The sequence below is a fragment of the Asparagus officinalis genome, chromosome 6, assembly GCF_001876935.1.
Source record: "Asparagus officinalis chromosome 6, Aspof.V1, whole genome shotgun sequence".
In the NCBI taxonomy this organism is placed as follows: domain Eukaryota; kingdom Viridiplantae; phylum Streptophyta; class Magnoliopsida; order Asparagales; family Asparagaceae; genus Asparagus; species Asparagus officinalis.
In genome coordinates, this window is record NC_033799.1 from 28,433,121 (window position 1) to 28,457,069 (window position 23,949).

General features: G+C 39.0%; 1 protein-coding gene across 1 annotated transcript; it reads left to right on the plus strand.

Moving 5' to 3' along the window:
• Window positions 3,278-20,209, plus strand: LOC109844877 (homogentisate 1,2-dioxygenase). Its single transcript, XM_020414046.1, has 9 exons — window positions 3,278-3,556; window positions 4,707-4,937; window positions 5,806-5,885; window positions 6,239-6,406; window positions 6,488-6,663; window positions 7,439-7,508; window positions 7,613-7,767; window positions 8,435-8,518; window positions 19,668-20,209. The coding sequence occupies exons 1-9, from the start codon at window positions 3,351-3,353 to the stop codon at window positions 19,902-19,904; spliced, it is 1,407 nt and encodes a 468-aa protein (XP_020269635.1). The 5' UTR covers window positions 3,278-3,350; the 3' UTR covers window positions 19,905-20,209.

The window sequence follows — 23,949 nt, forward strand, 5'->3', positions numbered from 1 at the left end:
ATATATTAACTTTTAAGTTGTCAAGTTGAATATTGCTTTATGTGTTATGGGTTAATGATATATTTGAATAAAATAGGAAAGGGGAGATCTCAGACATTTTGCAGATCATATTCTGACTTCCTGGAGCCCGAATTACGCCGATGAAGAGAAGAAAGCAAAGAATAAGGATCTGGCTGTAAGTAGCAGTTCATTTATATATTCAATTTCATAACAATGCATCATTAGTAAGTCGACTTGCCTGGGTTGTTTTGATATATTGCAGGAGAAATTATATGCCAAGGTACAGGAGCAAATGTCTCAGTCTCAGGTTGGTTCTAACACTCCTGCCCGGCTAAGTAGAGAGGAGGGGGACTCCATCATCGAGACGGTCATTGGACCGAGTAGGAAGAATAGATACCAATGGAGAGGATCCGAGCAGAGGCAGCACCTACGAGTCTGCAGCACCACCAGGAACACCAGGAAGCAGTTCATATCAAGACTCGATGGAGCAGCGGTTGAAAGTGATTGAAGATTGGCAGTCGCATCAAACAACATATTAGCGGATTACAAAGAAAGAACGGAGGCGTCGGGAGCAGAGAGAATTGGAGTTCACATAATTCATGTCGACTCTGCCTCAGGAGGCATATAGGAGACGGTTTATGTCGGATCTGGTAATATATATACTTTACTTTTTTAATTAAATAAATTAAATATATAATTTTTACTTAGTTATGAATTTTCTTCGTGACTAAATGATATCATACACATCGATACACATTGATACAAACTGTTACACACAAACCCTAACTCTAACCCTAACACAAAGCCCAAAATATATACTTGTAATGTTTTTATATGATGGTTGTGTTGATGGTGCGTGCGTGCGTAGTGGTGGTGGTATTGGTTGGTGGGTTGGTTGGTTGGTTGTGGTGTTGTGTTGTGGTGGTTGTTATGTAATTGGTTTGTGGGGGGTTTGGTCATGGTGGGGGGATTTGTATTGTTGTTGTTGTTGTTGTTGTTGTTGTTGTTGTTGTTGTTGTGTTGTGTTGTGTTGTGTTGTGGTGTTGTGTTGTGTTGTGTTGTGTTGTGTGTTGTTCTGTTGTGGTGTTGTGTTGTGATGTTATGGTGTATTATGTTGTGTTGTTGTGTTATGGTGTTGAGGGAATTATATTTATATTTGCACTCTTATTAACGGTTACACAACCTTGTTAACGTTTAATTTATATTTGCAGGCCGGGACTTCTTCACAATGTGCAGCCGGGGGTAGTCATAATGCAGTTGGTGTTGATGATGATGATGATCAGGAGGATTGATTGTAATTAATTTAACTTTGAAAATAATTTTTTGTGTTGTATAAACAATATTTATTATGTACCCGTCGAAAAACTTTTATTTGTTTTTATTGAAATAAATGTGTGATATATGCGTGAGATTGAGTATTATACTGCTGATTGAACAGGGTTTTTAAAATTATTATCGATATTGTACAAGTTTTTTTCAATTTTTAAAATATTTTTTAAAAATTAGTGGTTATTTTTAGCGACGGATTTTCCGTCGCTAAAAACGTATTTAGCAATGGAAAACTGACATGGGAAAAAAATAAACAATAAACACAACCTTTAGGGACGGAAATTCCGTTGCTAATACTATTTTTAGCGATGAAAATTCCGTCGCTAATACTTTTTTTATTTTTTTAAAAAAATACGACGTTGAATTTTTCATCGCTAATATCCCGTCGCTAAAAATTAGCGACGGAAATTCCGTCGCTAAAGACACAATTAGGGACCCTGAATGTAGGGTCGGTTTTTTAGCGACGGAATTTGATTTTTTCCGTCGCTAAAACTTTTAGCGACGGAATTTAAACCTTTATCGACGAAATTGTCCATCGCTAAAAGGTGTAAATCCAGTAGTGAGATGTTAATAAATTCATGCATTAAAAAAGCGCATCCTTCTTACAAGAAAATAATTCAGCATCTCAAGTGAGAAACATTCAAGTTTTCCTCTTCAAGACTTCAACCCATCTTTAGATGCATGCCTAAGTCCATTTTCATGTCAGAGTTGGACAAAATTCAATCCAAATTAAAATTGAATTGGTGATGATGAAAAGTCAAAGTGAAAGCTCTAATCGTAATTACTTTTGAACTCGTAAAGTATGATTAGGACTTTACGCAAAATGCACTTCCTTTTAAAATATCTTTTCACCAAATATCACTGTCCTATGTAGATGTCTTTTATCTAGCAAACTTGTAAGAAATGGAAGTAAACAATATTCTTTGATCACTTACATGATACTTTAAATAAGTTGGAAAACTACAACATCGTGAACAGAAAAAGTTTAAACACTTTGATTTTGGCTGGTAGGTTTGACCGGTCAGTTTATTATAGTGAGAGTATTAACTAATCTACTCTTCTGAACGAGAATCCAAAGAATTACTGATTATGCTACAATAAAAGCTACATTAATACCGTAGTACGAACAGTAAACCAAATTTGATCTTTTGCGCTCAGAGTTACTGTTATGCTACGGTATTTTACTGTAGCATAAAAAGTAAATTAAATCTGTTCCTCCACGCTTAAAGTTACTATTTATGCTACAGTTTTTTACTGTATCATAAACAGAAAAATAAATCAAATGTATTAAATCTTCGATCATTTTTTTAAGTATAGAGGAGTAGATATGATTTCTAAATCAAATGTATTAAAACTTGGATCATTCTTTAAGTATAGAGGATTAGATATGATTTATAATTTTAAGTATACAATAATTATATCAAATGTATTAAGACTTAAGAGGAGACAAGTTCAAAATGCAATGCTTAAAAAAATAGGGGGTCATGCTTTGCACTAGATGCACCCTAGTTTCAGTTTAAAGTTGAGGAAGAATTTTCTTATAAAATTTGCCAATTAAAATGACCCAAAACTAAAAACTTTAACAGAAAAGGCCCCACATTACCTAAAACAGCCCCAACAATAATAAGATAAGGTTCCGATTCCATCATTTGAGAGACCCTCGCTGCCAAAGGAAACTTGTCAGCGTCCACAAGCTAAAATGGTTCCCCAGTCACAGACGCAATCTATAAGACAAGGTTCGACCTTGTTGAAATTATATATTGTTTTTTCTTTTGCAAATACACCCTCATATCTATTATATTTGTAAACTTTATCCCAAATTTAGTACCTCAAAAAATCTTCAATATCGGTTCTTTCTACCGGTAAATTTGCAAGCATCTGGATCTGCGGGGCACAGTTGCAATTATGGGATTTGACGGGTATATATAAAAGAAGTCCCATTGTTGGCATTCTCACACGCTCACTCTCTCTCTCTCTCTCTAAAAACTGTGAATACTTTCTCTCACTAAAGCTCCTCAATCATGGAGGATGAAGCAGTGGCCAAGGCGGCTGCAGGCTGGGCTGAGCTCAAGTACCAATCTGGGCTGGGCAACCACTTTTCCTCTGAGGCTCTGCCTGGGGCTCTGCCGTTGGGCCAGAACAGCCCATTAATTTGCCCGTATGGGCTCTACGCTGAGCAAATCTCTGGGACCTCCTTCACTGCTCCTAGAAGGGTCAACCAAAGGAGGTAACTATTTTAATTTTTTTGCCTCAATAGTTTCTTTTCTATTTTTAGGGTCAACTGCACATTTTGCTTAATGGTTGTTGTTTTGTATTATGTTTTGTGTGACAGCTGTTTGTGGATGAGATTTTAACTTGTAGTTATATCTTGTTACGGGCTTAATTGGGGTTTTATTGTGAGTTAAGGACTTGAGATCATAAAATGCACTTTAAGACAGTTATGTGTATGATACATGTTGACAAATTAATACAATCTATGTAAGAATCAAGTAATAAAGGAAACGTATTATTTAGTATGCAGTTCTTCTGGTTTGGTTTGTAGACGTGTTCTATTTTGCTAGTTGTTTATATATGGAATTTGGAGTTATGAATTTGGTTAATTACGGTTAGGGGAAGTTTTATAGCTCGATTGGGGGTTCTTTTGTGGGTTGGTGACAAGAAATGAGAACCAAGGATTAATGACATTTTGAAGGGAAGAAAGGGTAAATTATATTAAACCCCCGTGAACTTTAAAGATCGCACTACAGCCCCAATAACTTTGCAGAAAACCGCCAATATAACTTTCAAAATGCCCTTTTATATTGTTTTCTAGTTCTAATTTATGGGGGTTATCCGCAAAATATAGAAACTTATTAGGGGTTTTCTGGAAAACGGAGAAGTTATTGGGAGTTTAGTGTGATTTTGAAAGTTCGTAGGGATTTACTACAAAATGCTGAAAATACATGGGAATTTAGTGTAGTTTACCCAAAAAATGTATTTAATCTATGGCCTTTTTCTTTTGTTTGATTTTGGGGGTTGAGTATAGATTCTACTCGGTGGGTTTTGTTTTGTTTGTAGTTGTGCTTTGTTTGCTAGCTGCTTGTAGATGAAGTTTGAATTTATGGGCCTGGTTTATTAGGTTAGAAGAGGTTTATAAAAAGCTTAATTGGCGATTTTCGTAATTTAGTTATCATGAAACAAGCACTTTGACTCAATATCATTTTTAAGGCAATTATTTGATGTGTGGTACCTATCGACAAATCCAATCTGTCTGTTGAAACCGAATTAAGGTTTATAGAACATCAAGCAACAAAGGAATTGGATTAATTTTACCGTACAAATCTTCAAGTTTTACATCTTGTTGATTGTTTACTTTTTTTATTATTTCTTTATTGCAGCTGGTTGTATCGTATAAAACCCTCGGTCACACACGAGCCATTCTACCCCCGGGTACCTGCACATAAATACTTAGTCAGCGAGTTCAACCAGTCGACGAGCTCTGTTAATCCAACACAGCTTCGCTGGAAACCTGCAGATATTCCAGGTTCTCCTACTGATTTCATTGATGGACTTTATACGATGTGCGGAGCAGGGAGTTCTTTCCTTCGATATGGATATGCAATTCACATGTAATTTGGTATTTCTATCTGCTTTTATTCATTTCGCTCATGTAATGTGTATCATTCATCTGTTACTACGAGTTTCTGTATTTAGCTTTTAGTTCATTTAGTTGGTCCTCTTTCTTTTTTTGTTCTTTAATGCTTATAATTGATACTATGTGGCAATGCTTGTACTCATAGAAATTAGCATGTTTGTTTATATCAGATTTGATATGGTATCCACAAGTGTCCGAATCCTGCAAACATGTAGACCCATTTTCACCTGGGCTAATATTTTAAATTCCTCTTGAAGGACATTCGTCACAGCAAAAATAGCCTAATTCTACACAAATATTGTATGTTAAATATACATATCTTAAGAAAGTAGGATGTGTATGGTCGTATCCTTGTGTGTGGTTTTTTTGTGAATTGATACAATCTCTGACTCATGTACACTTTAAGAAAGGGATTACAAGAGTTACAATTTTCGCTTTGATGTCTCATCAATTTTCTCTGAAGTGTGCCCCGTAGTATCTCTCCTTTAGGGTTTTTTTTTTTCTTTTCACAAGAATAGAGTGCAAGTCTGCTGTGCTTATAGTTTAGTAATTACTCCAATCAGAACCATCCCACGGTTCCTGATTAAAAAAAACCTCCAAAGGGCATTAAAACTTGCTGAATGCAAAATTTTGAAACTGTTTTTGTGTAATCAACCAGTCAAACAAAACATCAAAGGGTCAACTCTCTTGTCTCCTCTGGTTTCATCTGCAGAGGCATCAGCTGGCTTCTTTATATGCCTTGGGTTTACACTAAATCCAAACCATTACAGAAAAAGTTTCCTATGATCCAACAATTTATATGCTGGTAATGTCTGACAAGTGGATGAACTTTACAAATGTAGGTACGGTGCCAATAAATCCATGGATGGTTGTGCCTTCTGCAGTGCTGATGGTGATTTCTTAGTAGTTCCCCAAGAAGGAAGTAAGTGGTGTTTTTCAATTTCTTAAAATCAGTTAGTTTCTACATAATGCCAGATTTTCCTTATTGAATCGTTGAGGTCGCAAATATTGTAGGACTTAATGTCCATCGTCTTTCTGTTCAAATATGAACTTTCAGCTCCTAGATTTCTTATGTTTATTTTGTAGAATATCAGTTACTTCAATTCTATAAAAAGAACATTAAACCTTTGATTTGTCTCTCTCTTCTATGCATTTGATGTAGAAAAAGTTGCATGATGTTGACTCTAATATATTCAGTAGATCTCCTTATATGATGATTCAAAGACTATTAAAGCTTCTTCTTACAATTTCTCTATTTTTTCGTATCAAGTCCAGGATTATTTATCACGACTGAATGTGGAAAATTGCAAGTATCCCCTGGTGAAGTTGTTGTTATTCCACAAGGCTTTCGCTTTTCCGTAGATTTACCTGATGGGCCATCACGTGGTTATGTTGCTGAAATTTTCGGAACTCATTTTCAACTTCCTGATCTAGGTCCAATCGGTATGTTTCCGTGTAAGTTTTTGTGGTAAGAATGTCATTACAGATTCTATATCAATCTAAAATATGTTCATGTTTTCCTAGGTGCCAATGGTCTTGCATCTGCAAGGGATTTTCTTGTCCCCACTGCTTGGTTTAATCATGATTCTCATCCTGGGTATACTATAGTACAAAAGTTTGGTGGAGAATTATTCACTGCTAGACAGGATTTTTCTCCATTTAATGTGGTTGCCTGGCATGGAAACTATGTACCATACAAGGTATTTATGTGTTCTACATGCATATATTTACAAAACTGAAACTTGATAATATAACAATTTAGATATTTTATTTGATCTCAAAGATCCATGGAAAATTCCATTCTTGCATTTAAATAATACTTAATTAGGGTTAATTGCGCACAGACCCCTTATTATTGTCAATTGCGGAGAAACATCATGTAGTTCTATTGGTGCAGATAACCACCTGAGTGAACTTTTTTTTGACTCTTCTAAGCAGTAATAATAATGATAATAATAAAACGATATAAAATATCTCAGGGATCTGCAGTTGGGAAATAGTATGGGGTGTCTTTCCACACAAACAGAATTACAGTGGGTTTATCCGCAATGGATAGTAGAGGAGAGTAATCAAGAATTTAAATAATACTGGATTAAGGCTAATTGCGGATGGACCCCCTGTACTATAGCCCAATTGCGGATTGAACTCCTGTAGTTCTATTGGTGCGGACAGACCACTGAGTGAACTTTTTTGACACTTCTAAACATCAAAATAATAAAAAAAATAAAAATAAAAATAAAAAAGAGAGGGTGAGAGAGAGAGAGAGAGAGAGAGAGAGAGAGAAATACACTCCGGGGGCCTATCCATGCTTGGCCAATAGTATGGGGTGTCTATCCGCACAAATAGAATTAAAGGGGACTATCCAACAATTGGGCAATAGCGTAGAGGCGCAATTAACCCTACTTCATTATTAACATTTTCCAAGTTTCACATTAACGGTTTGCTAATGAGAGGTGATTTCTTTCTTCTTCACAGTATGATCTTAGTAAGTTTTGCCCATTTAACACTGTTTTAGTCGATCATGGCGATCCTTCAATAAATACAGGTATGAGGCCTTGTCAATATCCCTTGTGCTCCATTTGACTATATAATAGTGTTGAGAGACAAAAGCAGAAATTTTGTACCTTATACTTTATTATTGCATCTCAGTGCTGACGGCACCATCAGATAAGCCTGGTGTTGCACTGCTTGATTTTGTAATCTTTCCACCGAGATGGTTGGTTGCCGAGCACACTTTTCGACCTCCATATTATCATCGGAATTGTATGAGTGAATTCATGGGCTTAATATATGGTGCATATGAGGTACTTCTTTATCGAACTTATGATAGTAAGTTTGATTTTTTAAACAATAGAGAGATACTTATCTGCTTATTATCAAGCTGGTTTGTGAAAAAGTAACATAAAAACTACCGTAGCTCATAAAAAGTTGAGAAACAATGAACTATCTTCCACATGTTTCGTATAACGATGATAGAAACACATTTTTTACTAGAAAAGAAGAAACCCAATATTTTCCACTGTGAGAATACGGGTTTCCTTGCCATTCTAATTAGCAGAGTATATAATGCGTAATTTCGGTGGATTCATTTTCATTTTAGCTTGTTAGGGTGATTCATAGAAAAACCCCCTTAGGGTTGCAAAAGTGATAGCTTGACCACTTATTTACAGTTTTTAAGAAGTAACTTACATGGAAAATCTAGTATCATAATATATGACAATTATTTGTATCCACTATAAATATGTATATGATTGTTATATTAAAAGTTGATGATTGAATAAAGAAAAATGATGTATTTTGACTGGAAATTGAAAATGTGGAGGTAAAGAGCCACTTTTAAAACTGTAGAGGGATTCTATGTGATTCCTACAGTTCATGTGAAGATTTTTATGTAATTTACCCAGCTTATTATTGTTAGTGCCAAATGGAGGGCCTTAGTTCACCAGTTCATCTTATCGATATTTCTTGTAGGCGAAAGCAGGTGGATTTCTTCCCGGAGGTGCCAGCCTTCATAGCTGCATGACACCTCATGGACCAGACACCAAGAGCTATGAGGTAAATCTAAATTTCAACGCCCATGTTTGGGTTGGTGTTTTTGCAACTCCAAAGAATTGTTGTTATAAGCAAAACAACTTGCAAAACAAGAGAGTTATCACTACACTCGAATTTGAAGGATCTAATATAGTGGACAGTAATTCTCTAATACCAATGTTTTAAATATCGGCCAATAAACTAATATTGTCAGCGATTTATCGGTTTTTGTGGCCTTCCGCTATGATAAGTTCAATTCTAAACCGATTATTGCTTTTGGATGTTTATCGCCGATAATGCGGCGATAAAGTGAGTTATCGACCGATATTGTTAGCCCAAAATCGGAATTATCGACATTTGGTTTGAGTTTAGATTCCGGGCAATAGGCACCTATTCAATGCACTTTAAACCCGACCCGACCCGAGTTTCTACCATTGGTTAGTGATCCTAAACATAATTATTTACATTTTGGTATGTGTATATTTCAGGGTTAGATTACATTTTAGAATATTATATTACATTTTGGTATGTGTATATTTACATTTTGGTATGTGTATATTTCAGGGTTAGATTATATTTTAGAATATTATATTATGTATATCACCATCCGGTATTGTCACTCTGATAAATACTACTTATCCCTGATATCTACTATCTGATAGATTTTGACCGTTCGATAAATTCCCCGACAACTGATATTTAAAACCTTGTCTAATACCACAATATTTTATGTGGATGAGATAAAAGATAAAATTTATAGATGAGATAAAATATCTAGGAGGAATTTGAGCTTTTATACATTTTGGCCATATCTCAAATCAAATGACTACATAACATGACTTTATATAGCACCTAGGAGACTCTAATACGTTCATGACATTAATTCTCTTCAACATAACTCCTATGCATATAATGACAATTATTCAACATAACTCCCGGCGTATCAATTTGTAACTCCCATGGTTCGTAATATGGTAACTCCTCTAATAATGAAAATTATTACTTCTAATTAATCAAAATCAAGTTTAATTTCCAATAGCCTCCCTTAAACTTGATTTTCCAAAGTGGTAACACTAAGTTGTCTTCCCAGCTTTCGAAAATTTTGAGGTTCGAGGGGTTTTGTGAAAATATCTTCAACTTGGAATTGACGCTTTTGAACAGCTTCCAATATTGATTGATGTGATTTTGGAGACTTTGTGCACTTGAGCTTGAGCTCCACATAATTTAATTGTTTCCAAAGTAAGTGCAAGTAACCAACAAAGTAGACACAAAATCTTGTTGGCTCATCTTCATTTTCTTCCTCCATTTAACTCCATTCAACTTTGCCTCTTCAAACGAAGATATTAGCATCTTTTCATTGTTCATCTCAAAAATCTTGTGTCTTTCATTGATGAATTGGCTTCTTTTGTTCATAACACCATTTATGTGTTAGGGTTTTATCTAACCCCTGATGTGATTTGGAAATAGAGATGAGAGAGAAGAGAGAGAAAACAATCACACAAAACACATAAGATTTACGTGGTTTACTTCTCGATGAGAGAAGTTACGTCCACGGTCGTCGTTGGAGAAAATTTTACTATTTTCGTCAATCTTACAAGTTACATTAATCTCCCCTTTAATAACATAAGGGTTAATACAAACAGGATTCTGAAAATAATTCAGGAAAAAATAGCTCAAGCCCAAAAACCCGACTCGCGGTCGACCGCAGAGACAGTCGTGGTCGACCGCAAAAAATCCAGAGACCAAATTCTAATTACAGGGCTTAGCGCGGTCGACCGCACATGCTGTCGCGGTCGACCGCCAAAAGTCCAGAGACTTTTCGTGGTCTTGTGCACGTTCGCGGTCGACCGCCGCGCCACTCGCGGTCGATCGTGAAGCTCCCAAACTGTTTCCTTCGTCGTTTTGCCTGAACTTCAACGCCGTCGTTCTTGTTTCTTCAATTCTTCCTGTTTCCTCTTCAAATAGAAGTATAGGGCAAGCCTGACAGTTAGGCTCCATATAACATAACAATCTCCCACTTGAAAACTAACTTTCAATCTCTATTATCTCTCCTTGCGGTGACGGCCTCCCATATCATCAAGTAATGAGGCCAACTGAAGTTGAACACAACTTTAGTTTCTCCGTAGTTACAGCCTTTGTAAGCATATCAGTCGGGTTCTTGCTTCCTTGAATCTTCATAAGTTTTAGCATGTCATCATCCAATGCTAACTTTATGAAGTGATAACAGACCTGTATGTGTTTGGTCCTGGCATAAAAAGCTGGGTTCTTTGTCAAATGAATGACGCTCTGACTATCACAGTGTAAAACACTCTTCTCACTTTTTTGTCCCAACTCCTTCAAGAATCCTTGCAACCATATCAGCTCTTTGCTAGCCTCTGACACATCAACATATACTGCCTCTATAGTCGATAAAGCAACGATTTTCTACAACTGAGAAACCCAACTGATGGCTGTAGTACCTAAAGTGAACACATATCCTGTAGTGCTCCTTCTCTGATCTATCTCACCAGCATAGTCTGCATCAACAAAACCCTACAAAACCAAATTATCTCTCTTGAAGCATAAACAATTTTCTATTGTACCTCGTAGGTACCTTAGAATCTACTTTACTACTTCTCAGTGCTTCTCTTCTAGATCTGACATGAATCTGCTCACAGCTCTCACTGCATGGGCAACGTCAGGTCTCGTGCACATCATGGCGTACATAAGGCTTCCAATGGCTGACGAATATGAAACCTTCATCATGTAATTTTTCTCCTCATCAGTCACTGGACACTGTTTTTAATCAACCTGAAATGACTAGCTAAAGGTGTGTTAACGACCTTAGTGTGAACGCATTTTTTGTTGCTTGTGGGGGCCACATGGGAAAACCACGTGAATGGCTAAGGGCATGGAAAAATAAAACGCGTGAAGAGATTTGAGTGAGGGGCCAGGCTATATATAGGAACAATTTTGTTCCTAGGTTTTCGGTGCAAGGGCTTGGTGAAAACTGCAGCAAAGAAAGGCGGCTGTGTAAGGAGAAAAAAAGTCAGCAGAGTTCTTTCTTTGGTTGGCGTGCAAGTGCGAAACAGAGCAGGGGGAAAATTCGTGGCGGGTGCAAAAGTGTTGGTAGCGTTCTTTTTGGGTGGCGTGCAAAGAGTCCTGGCGGGTGCAAAAGTGTTGGTAGCGTTCTTTTTGGGTGGCGTGCAAAGAGTCCTTTTGTGCTTTTGAGAGAGATATTTGTATGAGAGGTTTGAGAGATTGTGTGAGGGTTTAGATTGAGTGATTGTAAACCCTAGTTATTTTATCTCCCTCTAATAGTAGATCTCCCCCTCCTTGTCCCGTGGACATAGGCAGTTTGCCGAACCACGTAAAATTGGTTTGTTTGTGTTTGTGACCATTGTAATAGTTTTAGGATCCCTCGACAAGTCAGTCCTAGACCTGATGAGAGGAAGAGCCGATATCTCACTTTGTTGAGATATTCGCTTCAGATTCTTGTTTCCTTGGTGAGACGAGAATTCTTATTGGGATCTTTCTCTCTTATTATGCACCAGAAACTCTGCCGAAATTTTCGCTGCGCACAACACTTAGCACCACTCATTCCAAACCTCTCAAGCACCCTTCTAATGTAATCGGCCTGAGATAACCATAATGTGCCCAAGAGCTTATCTCTGCTAATCTTCATCCACAATATCTGTTTCGCTGCGCCTAAGTTCTTCATGTCAAACTCACTCGACAACTGCTTCTTCAGCTTCTTGATCTCACCCAAGTCTGAACCGGCCACTAGCATATCGTCGACATATAGTAGCAAGATAATGTAGCTGGTGTCAAGCTTCTTGAAGAAACAACAATGATCTACATTGCACCTGGAGTATTCGTTCCTATGCATGAATCCATCAAACTTTTTGTACCATTGTTTTGGAGCTTATTTCAGACTATACAAACTCTTTTTTAATCTGCAGACCATCCTTTCTTTGTCTTTTAGAGTGAACCATTCTGGCTGCTGCATGTATATTTCTTCCTCTAGGTCATCATGAAGGAAAGTTGTCTTCACATCTAACTGCTCGAGATGTAGATCTTTAGTTGTAACAATACTCAGAACCGATCTGATGGTAATCAGTTTGACTACAGGAGAGAAGATTTCTGTGTAGTCAATTCTTTTCTGCTGAAATCCTTTGACCACCAACATTGCCTTGTATATCTTGGAACCATCATGTTCCTCCTTGATTCTGTACACCAATTTATTACTCAAAGCCTTCTTCCCTACTGGTAATGTGACGCCCCTGGGTTCACACAAGGCTGCAGTCCTCGGTGAAACCAAGAATGTCAAACCTGCCATGCACCACACCGTGCAATAACATGTTTCACCATCACAATTAACATCTCTCTAGTAGAGTCAACAACAGGTATAGGTACAAAAGCAAGTAAAAGATAATACAAGAGATACTGATAAAATAAAAGAGATCAAAATAATATTTCATCATCCAACATATAGAAATACAAAGTCAATATCTGAAATGAATAAACTGGAGTTCTTATCAACTCTCAAATACAACAAGTCTGAGTAAAGGAAGTAAGGCACACAGCCTTTACAACATCTAGAATAAAGTCCTCAAATATCTAAACAAAATCTACAGTGGAGCTCCAAAATAAAACATATCTAAAAATAGTCAGCTGAACACTAAAGCGTGCCGCCATCAACCTACGACTCTTCGGACTCCTGAATCGTTACCTGAAAGGGGAGGGACAACGAGCGTCAAAGCGCTAGCGAGCAACATCACAACCAACCCCAAGGGAAAAGGGCTCGTTGTATACAGAAAATATAATTATTACATAATAGTTAAAATCATTACTCCTAGCAAATAATGAGTTTTAGTATTTAGGAAATTACAACACGAGCATAGGTACGTCGAGCGAAATAATCCAAACAAGGAAACCCTCATGTATATACCTTGTATCTCAAATTATAAATCCCTAAATACTAAACCTGAAGAAATCTCATGTAATCGTGTCATACCCTGATACAGATAAGTGTCATACTCATAGCTTAACAAATGTCCAATACGTGGTCAAATATGTAAATGTCCAACACGATGACCGAAATGGATTATAGTCCAACACGAGGACTTCAATGGATTATAGTCCAACACGAGGACTGAAATGTGAATGCATGTCCAACACATGGACTGAATAAAATACGTGTCCAACACATGGACCGAAATGATAAGTATCCAACACATGGATCAATAGTAATGTATGCCCAACACATGGACTATAAGTAAAGAGGTGCAATTGTCAAAGGTATATGTGGAAAGATATACATATCCTATACTCGCACGTGTCTCGATGTGCGGGTCTAAACTTGTGTCAAAAGTGTCAACTCACATGTATAGACAAGTAACTATCATTGCAATATAGTGTCAGATAATCGAGGCGACCCCTCGGATGTATAAAATGTACAACCAACACGAATATATGCACAAACAGTGCGGCGGTCGACCGCAGAGACCCCTCCGGTCGACCGCTCACTGAGCCGAAACTCACTGGGCTCAGAACTGAGCGGCGGTCGACCGCAGAGGTCATGTCGGTCGACCGCTCAAATAGCAGAAACATTCTGCTGAAACTAACTCAGGGCGGTCGACCGCCGCGTCCATTGCGGTCGACCGCGAAGCTGACAGAAGCCCAGTTAGGGTTTCTGTCGGCTTCAAAACCCAAACAAACTTAACGATTTCCATTATAGCATAACTCTAACATTTATACCAAGTCATAGGATAGAGAACTACAAGTTTTAATCATTTAAAATCTAACAATTAGATTTCCAATAAGACAACAAAAGAAACATGATTTAGATGTCATTAAAGCAGTAAAACATGATTAATTCTTATTTAACCATTTTCAGATCTAGATCTCATAAAAACAAATTCGTGGGTGGGTTTTTAAACATCTGAAATACTTGAGCTATGCATCATATACCATAATGATTTATTACTTGTACCAAAAATACGATTTTAGGCCCAATAAAACCGGATTAAAACCCAAATCTAAGCATAAGGCAAAAAGGGGTGAAGTTGGGCGAGATGTTACTCGCCTCTGATGAGAACCAAGCCCTAGATCTGTAGGAGAATGATTCCTCTCGCTGAATCCACCAAGAATCTCGCGAAATTCCACCGAAAATCCTTCGAAACGCCCAAAAATGCCACAAACCGAGCTAGGGTTTTGAGAGGAGAGAGAGAAGGGGGCTGAGGCTATTAGGGTTCAATAGAGGGTTCTGAGGGGGGTTGATGAACACCCAAAAACGATCCTCCTTCAATCTGAATCGCGAAACCCCACCGAAATCCTTCGAAACGCCTTAAAAACGCCAAAATCCGAGCTAGGGTTTGAGAGTAGAGAGAGATGGGGGGCTGAGGCTATTAGGGTTTGAAAGAGGGTTCTGAAAGCTTCAAAACGAGTATATATAAGTAGGGTAACAACCGGGTTTGGTATAAACAAAACCTGACCCGAAACTGAACTGGCAGAACCAGGTTCGCTGCGCGGTCGACCGCAGCGACCACGGCGGTCGACTGCGCAGGGTTCTGGGCCATACTCAGACTGGGGTTCGGTAAAAAGGTTGTAACTTTCTCATACGATCTCGGAATGAGGTGATCTAAGATTCGTACCATATAACATATTTATAATTATTTATCACACTATATTCAATTTTTCAGGGTTTTACATTCTTCCCCCTTAAAAGAATTTCGTCCTCGAAATTCGGAAATCGTACGCATCTAGCAATATGAACTTCTAGATGAACATATAGAAATATTTATACCTAACGATCTAAAATGGTAATACTCCCACTCGAACCCTAATCTAGTGGAACTAGTACATCGGGTGAAAAATCCAAACAAGGAACCCCCCATATATATACCATGTGTTCCAAAAGATTAAGAATTAAGCAGAAATATTCACATTCTAGTGTTAAACGTAAATATAACCCAAGATGTAAACATAATATAAAACACATATCATAAAAATTATTTTGTACTCCACTTGAGACATTTTTAGACTTAAGAGGTTTATGTTCTAGAGTTGTAAAGGCTGTGTGCCTTATTTCCTGTATCAGATATTATGTACTTTGAGACATGTTGAGATCTCCAGATTGTTATTAATCATTTCAGACTTTGACTATGTATTCCAGTTTATTTGGTTGAGGAGATGTGTTAATTTGATGTTCTATCATTTCATTAAGTATTTGTTGTAGAACCTTTTACTTGCTTTGTACCTACACCTATTGTTGATTCCTCTAGAGAGATAGTAATTGTGATGGTGAAACATGCTATTGCACGGTGTGGTGCATGGCAGGTTTGACATTCCTGGTTTCACCTCGGACTGCAGCCTTGTGTGAACCCAGGGGCGTCACAGGTAACTTCGCAAGTTCCCAAGTCTTGTTAGAGTTCAAGGACTTTATATCATCTTTCATAGAAAGCTCCCACTTGCTTGCATCATCCACTCGACACACTTCATCGTAGTTTTCTGGCTCTCTACCGTCACTCAACAATAAATAATTTAAATGAGCTCTAATGATGGGTACCTCAGATTTGGCTTGGGTACTCTAGCTGTCCGCCTTAACTCTCTGACAGGTGAACCAAACTCTGTATCTACCTCCTCAGAAGTAGTTTCCTCCATCATCTCTTATTCAGTCTCTTCTCTTACATCTTCATCAGAACTAGCTTCAAAGTTGCTTCCTTCTGGAACATCATCTGGCTCAAAGTATGTAGGCTCTAACTGCACTGAGCTTGTGGACTTAACAGCATCACAATCTTTGTATAGGATTGCTTCATCGAATACAACGTCCCTGATTCTGATAACTTTCTTGTTCTATTCATCCCAGAACTTATAGCCAAACTCATCACCACCATAGACTTTTCCTAAGTTTCCTGAAACATAGTTCTCAAATAAATCTCTATTTGAGGTAGCATGAAACGAAGCTCCCGAATCCAGCATCCGTGATTCTGTCTTGCTCTCCAACGAGCAAATAAGGGCATCATCTGATTCTCCTGAGACGACGTTCGCTTCAGTCTTGTTCTTCTTGTTTTTCTTAGGTTCCCTGCACTGATTCTCATAGTGTCCAAACTTGTCACAGTTCCAGCAGTCAATCTCTTTCTTGTTTTTTCGATTTCTGGATCTTGATCTGCTGTTCCTCGAATTAGGTCTTCCACGACTATTCCCTCTATTTCTATTTCTATTTCTGCCTCTGCTTTCAAAATTCAATACTGATCCTGAATTAGAAACTCCTTCTTCTTGTCTTCTTATCTCCTCGATCATAATCATTTCTACTACTTCTGAAAACTTCAGTTTTGCTTTTTCACATGACCCGCTAATCGAAGTAACGGTGCCCTTCCAACTATCAAGCTGACCAAGAATTAAGAGGACTTGTATTTCATTATCAAATTGAATATTGACGGAGTTTAGTTGATCTGTGATCTCATTAAACTCATTCAGGTGTTTCTTGAATTTTTGACTCTCGGACATCCTCAAATTAAACAGCTTTTTTATGAGATGTACCTTATTCGAAGCTTCTTTATGAGATGTATCTTAATCACCGCAGAGGGTTATTTGTACATACTAGATAGCGCAGCCATGAGATCCGCTGTCGAATTCTGATTCTTGATGTTGAAAGCTACAGATTTGGACAGGGTCAACCTGATTGCTCCAAGGACCTTCCGATCTAATAGCTTCCACTCTGCATCCTTCATATCCTCCGACTTTTCTCCCAATGGCAAATATAGTTCCTTCTGATAGATGTAGTCTTCCATCTGCATCTTTCAGAACCCGAAGTTTGTCCCATCAAACTTCTTGATCTTGGACGTCTCCTTCTCAGATCTCATGTCTTTGATCTCAAATCGTCTGCGCCGAACCTGGCTGCTCCGATACCACTTGTTAGGGTTTTATCTAACCCCTGATGCGATTTGGAAATAGATATGAGAGAGAAAAAAGAGAAAAGAATCACACAAAACACACAAGATTTATGTGGTTCACTTCTCGATGTGAGAAGCTACATCCACGACCGCCGCAGGAGAAAATTTTACCATTTTTGTCAACCTTACAAGTTGCCCTAATCTCTCCTTTAATAACATAAGGGTTAATACAAACAGGATTCTGAAAACATTTCAGGGAAAAATAGTCCAGGCCCAAAAACCCGACTCGCGATCGACCGCAGTGACAGTCGCGATCGACCGTAAAAAATTCAGAGACCAAATCTTGATTGCAGGGCTTGGTGCGGTCGACCGCACATGCTGTCGCGGTCGACCGCCAAAATCCAGAGACTTTCAATGGTCTTGTGCACGTTTGCGGCCGACCGTGAAGCTCCCAAATTGTTTCCTTCATCGTTTTGCCTGAACTTCAACGTCATCGTTCCTGTTTCTTCAATTCTTTTTGTTTCCTCTTCAAATAGAAGTATAGGACAAGTCTGACAGTTAGGCTCCACATAACTTAACATTATGAACCTTTCTTTTTCACATAACCTTTCCTTTCTACATTTTCTCCTCTCTTCTCTTTTAATATTTTACTATTGATTTTCTCAATAATCATTTCTTTCTATATTTTCTTCTCTTGAATATTGAAATTTTAAATAATTTTTGCATTTCAAATTTTCTTATAACTTCTCTTTTTTTATATTTTCCTTTGTTGAAAAAAATAACAGTATGCTTACCTTTTCTTATGAGCCATCGTTTTTGGCATTGAATTATATGTCATCGTGATGATTTTCTTGTTGCTCCTTTTTGTTTAAGGTTGGGCTTTCCTTCAAACTTGTCTTCTCTTGCTTCTTCTCTTTTATCATAACCATCTTCTGAGATTCTTGATGTTCTTGTTCATAGTAATTATCTTCTACTTCTTCTTGTTTAGAGACCTTTTGCTCTTGAACTTGTTCCAGTTGCATCAATGGCTAATCCAATTTTTGGACCTCTAGAGCTTCCTCTCTTTACTCTTCCAGATTTTTAAACTCTTCAATCTCCTCTCTGTCTTTCTCTGAGTCTTTAATTTCATGAGTTTTCTTTTTCTCTTCGTTCACCTGCAAGTTTTTTGAAGATTTGCAATTTTAGTCATTACCTTTCTTGTCTTTTCTTGTTTCTGGTAGAAGTTTTGTAGCAAATCCTATGCTTATTTAGATGTAGGAAATTCCAGTTATAGGTCCAGATTTTGCAGATTCTGTATCATAAGTCGACTCATGCACATGCGTAAGTTGACTTATAGTAAGTCGATGGTAAGTCAACTTACGTTCTGTTCTAGAATTGTTGATTTTGGCTCGGTCAAGTCGACTTATAGAGACTGTTAAGTCGACTTATGGTAAGTCGACTTGTTCCCACCGTTAAGTCGACTTACATTCTGTTCTCCAGTTGTTGATTTTCGTTCTGCCAAGTCGACTTATAGCCCCCGATAAGTCGACTTATAGCAGGTTTTCTGCACAGTTAGAGTTCCTATTTTGATTTTGTTTGGGTTTCTGTTTTGTTAAAAATAGGAATACGATTTTGAGGGTTTGAGAGCAGTAAATTGGGGATATTTGGAGCACAGAAAAAAGGTATTTTCTGAGCTATTGGTTAGAGTTTTGTTTGGAGAGAATTAGAGATTTGTTGGTGAGATTAATTGGTGAGTTTGAGTGATTTGTAATCTCAGTTTGTACTCTTCTTCTCTATTAATGAAAACCTCATCTCCTTCTTACCCTGTGGACGTAGGCAACTTGCCGAACCACGTTAAAATTGGTTGTGTGTGCTTGTGGCATTATTTTGGTTTGTTTGGCCTTCTCTCGGCGTTTGTTTGATTTGGTTTCTCAAAGCACATCGGTTTGGTTTTGGCTTCTGCCGCGCACAACATACTCTTTATATAGCCCCTAGGACACTCTAATACATTCATGACATTAATTCTCTTCAACATACCTCATATGCAATTAATAACAATTATTCTCCATGACTCCCGTCAGAACAATTTGTAACTCCCATCACTCTTAATATTTGTAGCTCCTCTAATTATGAAAACTATTAATTTCTAATTGATCAAAATCAAGTTTAATTTCCAACAGAATGGAAGAGTTTTCCAACACGAGGAGTTGGAACTACATGTTTTTGCAGATACATTTGTTATTCCAGCTACTGCTAATCAAACACACACTTAAATTCATACACCTCACCTCCTTCTAATGTATCTGTACAATAAACAGGCAACAATAGAACGAGGAGAAAATGTGGAACCACACAGAATAAGCAATACTATGGCCTTTATGTTTGAGTCTTGCCTCGTTCCTCGCGTATGCCCGTGGGCCCTTGAATCTCCCTGCAGAGATCCTGACTATTACCAGTGCTGGATTGGCTTGACGTCGCACTTTTCAGGCAATAAGGAGGAGAATGCTAATGGAAACGGCGAGGTAGTTCCCTCTGGAGAGAGTGCAGATGACTGATATGCTCGCGGTTTTCTGGTAACTACAACAAGCTTTGCTGTATATATTAGCATAATAATCTCTCTGGAAGTACCTTTCATGTGGGTGCAAGCTGAGGGATCAGAAGAATAAATGTACTGTATATATACGATTGAAAACATTACGTCCTGGTGGAAAGCACTGTAGTGCAATTCTGCCTACGTGACCTCACTCTAATGTGTTTGAACTTACACCCTTCATATGGCTGTGGGGGAACATTCTAAATAATTTGGGCCTGTTCGCAGAGTAGTTCATAAATGTGATTCATATGCAGTTTCATTTGTTTACCAGGAATGTTTAGCCCTACATCAGGAAAAGGAGCTATGCGCGCATCTTGTTGTACCTACTCGTGTCACCAGGGGACTTTAGCTGTGTGGAGACTCAACATTGTATCATAAGGGGAACTTACATTTACTTTAATCTACTGTTTGTCTTTGTTTGCGTTGCGGGAGATTTTTCCTATCGAAAATAAACCGATGATCATATGCTTTAGGTTTGTGTTGAGGACTATACATTATACAATAGACGTGTATGCATTATATTGTTGCGCGTCGTGCGAACGCGTGCTTGCAAACCAAACGAGTCGACGAGCGATGAGAGAAGAACCAAACACGAGTGCAATTCCCAAATAAAGGCTAAAATTCAACACAAACACAAAGATTTACGTGGTTCGGCAATTGCCTATGTCCACAGGGAGAGGATGGGGAGATTTCATTATATGGAGGAGAAATACAACTGGTTACAACTCACACAAACCCTCAAATATAACTCTAACCAAAGATCTCAACTCCCACACAATATCTCACTCTCAAAGTGCTCAAAGTGCTCAAAAGACTCAATAATCTCTCCTCTATTAACCCTAGAAATTGTGTTTGTGTTTATATCAAACACTAAACCAAAACCGAACAGGAAGCCAAAACAGCCCAGGAAACCACATCGGTCGACCGATAACATGCACAAAAAATTACTCACAGTTCCATCAGTCGACTGGTAGGATTATCAGTCGACCGAACGAGTTCATCAATCGACTGATCGCCTATCAATCGACTGCACAGAACTTTTTCACAATTTCTGGGCTTTTCTTTAGTTGACTGATCTTGGCATCAGTCGACTGATGACACTGTTCACAAAAAACTTAGTTTTTCAAACAATTCTCCACCTCGGCGGAGTGTTCCCAAAACTGAGCCGACACCAACATGAGCAATAAGGTGTCGTCTCTCCAAATCCGGCTGCACTAATGTGGTTGCCTGTAGGCGTCAAAAATTACCTATAGGTCCCCGAACACAGCTCGAGACGGAGAGAAGACGACGAACGTCGTTATCTGAGTCTAAGAGGATTATCTGACGCCAACAAGCACCTGAAGCGAAACGGCAAATTAAGTGACCTACGTGCTCGACAGTCAGCTCGCCACGCGTGCGTCAATCAACACGCACGTATATCAACCAACGTGTGTTCGACAGTCAATCCCGCAACGAAGTATGCAAGTCAACAAGACGGTCAAAACACACAAAACGGGAGAAACTACAAATCTCAAAAGAGTCGAAAAACCAAAAAAATGTCGGACTTCAGAACCCGCGCTGGTGCGGGACGACCGAAACTAACCCGCACCAGCGCGGGTCGGCCAAGGCCGACCCGCGGCCTGGCGGGTCGGCCAAGGCCGACCCGCGCCCCCGCGGGTCAGCGTGACCCGACGCGCTGTTTTGACCCGAAAACCTGTTTTTCGACGGATTTGAGCGGTTTTCTCGGAATTTATCTATTCCAGGGGTTCCTAACTGCCTAAATCATATCTCTAAACATTGTTAATCAGTTGTTAACTGAGGATGGAGCCAAATCACTTGTTCTCATCCAAATAACCGCTTCCTAAGCCCTATAAATACAAGCCTAGGGCCTCCTTTCAGCGGGACAAATTATTATCAAGACGTGGAGGTGCTGCTGGATTGAGGAGTCGAGGAGCACGAATTTCAGCGAAGGCAAATCAGATCCTGGCGAACTTCGGCATAAAGAAGGAGCTATTAGAAGGATCTGAACCCCGTCCATTTGTCCCTTGAGATTAGGCTTGGTCTTAATCTCGAGAAGAGCCCTGATTTCGCTTGGTCGATCTCAGCGCTTCAAATCAAATACTTCCTCAGTGAAGACGAAGCTCTGCCAAATTTTTCATCAACCGGATCCAGATCTAAGGTGGTCCACGGATATTAACATCCCCGGCACAGGCAAAGACACCCACGCAAGCAGAAGACCGATAAGCGATCTCCCTGCGTTTGTTTGATAAAGTTGTAAACTTGTTTTATTTTCATTGTGTAAGGAGATCTTATAAAAAGATCAACTTTTTATTTTATTCGAGTTTATTGTAATGACTAAAGTTGTAATAGATTCGATAGCAATGAAAACAGCAACTTTCGACGCAAACATTGCCTACGTACCCCCTCTCCCAAGGGATCAAGCCGCCCGTAATTCATCCAAATAGTTGCAAATGGCCTCAACAAACGCGAATTTGCAACAAATTTCTACAATGATCAAACTTGTTGCTCGGGACCACCGTCATGAGCATATCCGCTAGATTATCTTTTGTGTGGACCTTCACGAGCTCCACATCCCCATCTTCAAGAACATCTCGAACGAAGTAATAACGAACGTCGATATGCTTCATCCTTGCATGAAAGACCTGATTCTTCGCCAAATAAATAGCACCCATGCTATCACAATAAATGGTGACGGATCGCTGCGAAACACCAAGATCCTCCAAAAGTTCTCGAAGCCAAATCGCCTCCTTAACAGCCTCCATAATCGCTATACTCTGCATCCGTCGTCGACAAAGCTACCGTAGACTGCAAGGTGCATCTCCAACACACTGATGCACGGGTCAATGTGAACACATATGCTATCGTCGACCGACGTTTATCCAAATCTCTAGTGTAATCCGAATCTACGTATCCAATACATAGCTGCCCACCGCTAGTGTCCCGCTCAAAAACCAAACCAACATTGAGAGTACCTCGAATGCACATCAAAATCCATCTCACGGCATCCCAATGACCCGGACCCGGGTCGTGCATGTATCTCGAAACCATGCTCACTGCCTATGACAAATCCGGCCTCGTACAAACCATGGTGTACATCAACTCTCTAGCTTCAACTATCTTCGGTGAAAGGTCAACTGAAAGCTTCAGATGGGCTCCCAATGGTACATTGACGGGTTTCGTCTCCATGCTCACGTTGAACCGATGTAGCACCTTCTTCAAATAAGCCACCTGTATTAAACAAATTCTGCCCTTATCTCTGTCTCTGCTGATCTCCATCCCCAAAATACGCTTCGCTTCACCCAAATCCTTCATCTCGATCTCTTTCGAAAGTTGTACCTTTAACTTATCTATAGCAGATCTGGGAATAGAAGCAACCAATATGTTATCGACATAAAGCAACAAGTAAATGTACGCACATCCATTCAACTTACGATAATAGATGCAAGGATCAAACTGGCTCCTAATATACGAATGACCGAGCATAAACCCATCGAATCACTAATACCACTATCGCGGATATTGCTTCAACTCGTATAGCGATTTCTTCAACTTACAAACCAATTTCTCCTTCCCTGCAGCTTGAAACCCTAATGGCTAAGCCATATAGATTTCCTCATCAAGGTCTGTAGGCGTCTAAAAATACCTATAGGTGTCCGCACGTAGCTCGAGACGAAGAAAAGACGATGAACGTCATCATCCGAGTCAAGAAGGATTATTTGATTGGCCGCTACGCACATTAATCAGCTCGTGCGTGTCGGTCAACACGCACACATCAATCAACACGTGCACGTCAACCAACGCACGCATATCAATCAACACGTGTACATCAAGTAACCCCAAGTGACCGACACGTTCGACGGTCAGTCCCGCAATGAAGCGTACAAGTCAACGAGTCGACCAAATACATGAAATGGCAAAAAGTACAAGTCCCGGAAAGAAAAGCGTCAAAAGAGAAAGAGCTTGGCGGAGGTGACGGGCCCCCCGCCAGCGTGGGACGGCACAGACCG

What these genes read in the sequence shown, in the direction of transcription:
- LOC109844877 (XM_020414046.1), top strand. Translation starts at nt 3,351, where the DNA reads ATGGAGGATGAAGCAGTGGCCAAGGCGGCTGCAGGCTGGGCTGAGCTC. An exon ending in AGTAGTTCCCCAAGAAGGAA is followed by an intron (nt 5,886 to 6,238) that starts GTAAGTGGTGTT and finishes TATCAAGTCCAG; the next exon opens with GATTATTTATCACGACTGAA. An exon ending in TAATATATGGTGCATATGAG is followed by an intron (nt 7,768 to 8,434) that starts GTACTTCTTTAT and finishes TATTTCTTGTAG; the next exon opens with GCGAAAGCAGGTGGATTTCT.